The sequence below is a fragment of the Arachis ipaensis genome, chromosome B10 (assembly GCF_000816755.2).
Source record: "Arachis ipaensis cultivar K30076 chromosome B10, Araip1.1, whole genome shotgun sequence".
NCBI classification, from domain to species: Eukaryota; Viridiplantae; Streptophyta; class Magnoliopsida; order Fabales; family Fabaceae; genus Arachis; species Arachis ipaensis.
In genome coordinates, this window is record NC_029794.2 from 134,644,992 (window position 1) to 134,649,093 (window position 4,102).

At 33.4% G+C, this 4,102-nt stretch overlaps 1 protein-coding gene across 3 annotated transcripts in view; it reads left to right on the top strand.

Annotated features, from left to right (window-relative positions):
• The window catches only part of LOC107623491 (translation initiation factor eIF-2B subunit beta), a 5,683-nt gene continuing 3,139 nt past the window's right edge, over window positions 1,559–4,102 (top strand). Inside the window, exons 1-5 of one of the 3 annotated variants that reach the window (XM_016325780.2) lie at window positions 1,559–1,859; window positions 2,107–2,177; window positions 2,323–2,477; window positions 3,122–3,409; window positions 3,571–3,700. In XM_016325780.2, coding sequence (XP_016181266.1) covers window positions 2,125–2,177; window positions 2,323–2,477; window positions 3,122–3,409; window positions 3,571–3,700 — 626 coding nt within the window. In that variant the 5' untranslated portion in view covers window positions 1,559–1,859; window positions 2,107–2,124. Of the gene's footprint in view, window positions 1,860–2,000; window positions 2,023–2,106; window positions 2,178–2,322; window positions 2,478–3,121; window positions 3,410–3,570; window positions 3,701–4,102 lie in introns of those variants that run through there. The other 2 variants (XM_016325781.2, XM_021113084.1) reach the window with 2 other exon arrangements.

Sequence of the window (4,102 nt, forward strand, 5' to 3'; positions counted from 1 at the left end):
TTTTTTTCACTAAAAATATAGAGACTCGAATCCGCAACCTGTTAATTGAGTATGGAGAGACTATGCCATTTGAGCTATTACTTGTTGGCTTGCCAATATTACTCTCAAATACCAAAGTGTCATTGATTCCATCTTTGGTTTTATTACTCTATTTTTTCTACTAAATTTTAGTATCTATATGGGTAAATAATTTTAGTTTTTTCTCATACTAATGCTTCGGATCTTTCTATATGGATACACTACTTTAACCATTTTCTCATACTAAATTTTGGAGACTTATAATGATTTGATAAAATTATATGTTATAAAACCCAATGACACACACTATTTTATTAAATGTTTTCTCTTTAAATTCTTCCTGATGTAATAAATCATGATCTTTCATTAGATATTAGATATACACAATATTTGTTTTTTTGAATATCAGCTCTCTAGCATTTTTCTTTCAACATTCATCTTACATCAAATACTACAAAATTAAATATCCTAAGAATATTTTAACAAAAAGTAGTTTCCGATAATCTCATTTAAATTTTTTATCTAATATAAAAATTTAATTACAAAATTTTAAATCATAAAAGTTTAATTAATAATTCTCTAAAACCATTAAATTGTATTTGTTTTAAGAGATTGTGATTAAAATTAGAGGATAAAATTTCAGTACTAGGAGTGATAGGAGGCAGTAGATTTTGTAAGTTGTAGCCATCAATTAGCCATCAATAGTATATTTAATGGTGTGAAATTTCATCTAATAGTAAAGAATCATTCATTTTTCTTTTGCTGGCTAAGTGTTGGCTAGATTTTAATAAATCTGCTGGTCCCTAGACTCTCCCTTTTAGTATTATGTTTAATAGTCAAAGACTCTAATACTAAAATTTTAGTATCATGTTTCCAAAAAGTGAGATGAGAACGACTTCGACGTTAGAAAGGCGGAGGGGAAGAAATCAAAATAAGTGTCACGACGGGAGAAGGAATTTGGCCGGAGGACGATAACAGAAGAAGACAACATCAGAGGAGGTGTAGTGGGGATGAGGGAGTGGGGAGTGAATCCTCTCCATTAAAGAAAAAACTGGATAGTATTAATTGTGATTTTTCATTCTTCATTGTTCTCTCTTATATTTAATTTTAGTCCCACTTATAAAATTAATGATAAAAGATCACACTTCATTTCTTCAAATCTCAAAAAAATTGAAGAAAATCCATTTACAAAGAAATGTGAAGATGCCCTTGGGATTGATTTTTGTTAATTTTTTAATTAATAAAGATAATTCAATAATTTTATTTGTTTTAATTTTTATATTTATTTTAAATTAAATAAAATATTAAGACATAAACAAATTCTACACATTTTAAGTCAAATATAACACAAATATTTAAATTTTTTTTGGTAACATTTAAATTTAGTATATGTGTCATAGTCTTTATCTTATATCTCCCTTCCAAACCCAACCTAATCATTTTAAAATAAATCTAAAACTTTTTTTGGGGGAAATATTTATATTTTATTTTAAATAAAATTGAGCAAGCCGGATCCAAACGGGTCAATTTTCGGTTTGGAGACCCGGAAACGAGAATCCCTCAATCCTCATTCCTGAGTCACAGACTCAACTCAACTCAACAAGCTCACGCCTCACGCAGCTGAGATTCGAATTTCGATCGTTCTTCTTTCTGCTCCGTTCTCAATTTTCCCTCATTCTTTTTCTCTCTAACCAAACACTCTCAATACCCTGCTTCAGGTAAAAGTAAAGCTTCATCTTCTATTTTGATTTTTCTTTTTCGCTTCGTTGAAGGGGGAACAATAAAAAAAAAGTAACTGAAACCCAAAATTCAAAGACCCTTTCTCACCCAAACCCCCAAAGGTATGCGCTTTCGTGATTCCTTCTTCAATTTATTTCTATTCCGATTTCGCCCTTCTATATTTTTATCTGCTTATATAACCCCCACTGTGATTCGATGATTGGGGAAGTAACCTTCGCTTGCTACTGTTTCTTCTGCTTTGCTGTTAATTTAATGCACTGCGAGGTTTTTAGTTTTTAGGTTACACTTACTCTTGTTTTATTGTTTCATAAAGTGAAGTATGTTTACATGTGCATGTGTATTTTTCAGGTTAAATTTGGCATCAAAATGCCAGATGTTCAGGCCCTTGTCAATGATTTTGTCAATCAACTTAAAAAACGGTATATATTTTTTTTTTCTTTTTTGTTCCTTTTATTAGTCATAAGGTTGTTTGTGTTCAATGGTTGATGAAAGTAGGAACCATCTTCTGATTTGTGAATTTAAGAACTAATTTAGCGGCTTTCTTTTGTGTGTGTGCGGTGTTAGTAAAATTGAAGGGTCTCAGGCCACAGCAAAGCAGACAGCGGAGGTGCTTCGGTCTGTGATTTCGCAGCAGCGCGTGCCACACACGAACCAGGCTGCAGCTTTGATTAATGCAGTAAGGGCAGTTGGGGAGCAGCTTATTGCTGCAAATCCTGTTGGTATGCAGAAATTTAGCCCCTTTTTTTAGAATTTTAGTATAGAAATGATAGGTTTTTTTATTATACAGCCAACCTCATATAGTGAGATAAGACTTAGTTGTTTGTTATGTACCTTGGAGGATTTAAGGGTGTGTTTGAGAAAGTTGAAAAGTTAAACTTATTTCAATAATCACTTTTTATATAATTGGTCGTTTGAGAGTTAATTTATATTTGGATAACTTTGCTAAGAAGTAACCCCAAAATTACTATATAGTATATGGAGTGACTGTTTGGTATGATCATAAGCTTCAAAAGGTTGATATAACTATAGGCTAGTTTTCAGCTTTATGATAAGCTTTCAATTATAATCGGGAAAAAAAATGATATCCAAGCATGCTCGTCTAAAGTGAGGATGCATGTATAAGGAGTTAACTGCCCTTGGATCAACAACTTCCATTGTGCAGTGAGCTCTACTTAATGATCCAAGGGTAGCTAACATTTTACTTTCCTATTTTAGAAGAATCAAATTTATGTCTAGAGATCTATTTGCCTAGCTCCACCTTCTGTCAAAAGATATTTTACAGTCACATGCATTAGTGGTTAATTTGGAATTATGGAGGTCAATTTCATTTGCATATCATAACATGTCATGCATGTGATTGCAGAGCTAGCAGTGGGAAATATTGTGAGGCGTATTTTACACATTATAAGGGAGGAGGATCTTTCCCTTGCAACAGCTGCTATGGCTGGCTTGGGGCTGTCAGTTGCTAGTGATGATGAAGATGACATGGAGCGAAGTGACCAGCCCATTTTATCTGCTGCTGCTGTTGCAGCTGCTGCAAGAAGCACCTTGCGTCCACCATCCTTGCAAACTCTTCTAGAGGATATGCCTGATTCAGCTGCTGTTCCACACACGTCTTCCTCAGGGGGTGATTCTGAAGGGAAAAGCAGATGTGAGGATGCATGTTATTACTGGATTTCTTCTCTGTGTGTTCACTTTGTTTGCTCTACTTATCCCATGTTACTGTGGGTGTATTTGATGATAAAATCATTGTTATTTTATTGGTGTATTGCATGTGATTTTTGAGTTTTGCCTTGTTTTTCTCTATTTCAGCGGTTGACAAAGGTTCAAGAGGTCGGAAGTTGAAGCATGATGTCATTGAAGCAGTTAATGAACTTATTCAGGACATATCCACTTGCTATGAACAAATAGCTGAGCAAGCAATAGAGCACATTCATCAAAAGTTTGTTTCTTCATAAACTATCTTATGATATACTCTTACACTCTTGTTATTTTAAGGTGTTTGTTGCCTTGTTTAATGACATGTTATACTTGCTCCCCAAAGCTCAGATTGATCTGTGACTGTGAAAATCTTGTGTGTAAAACTTTACATATTTGTGCTTTCAACTCATTTGAATGTCTACAATCTACCTAGAATCATGCATTTTTATTTTTGGTCAATTCTAGGACTTCCTGCATTTTCGCAAATAGGCATTGATAAATGGGTCCAACATTGTCTACAGTATTTTTTATAGTATGGAAGACTGCATTTGGTAGGTAGACCAATGCAGATGGAATATTTTTATTAATTGTGTATCTATTTGTGTGGTCAAGCCATGCTTTAGTTACAGCTTTCCTTGTTCCA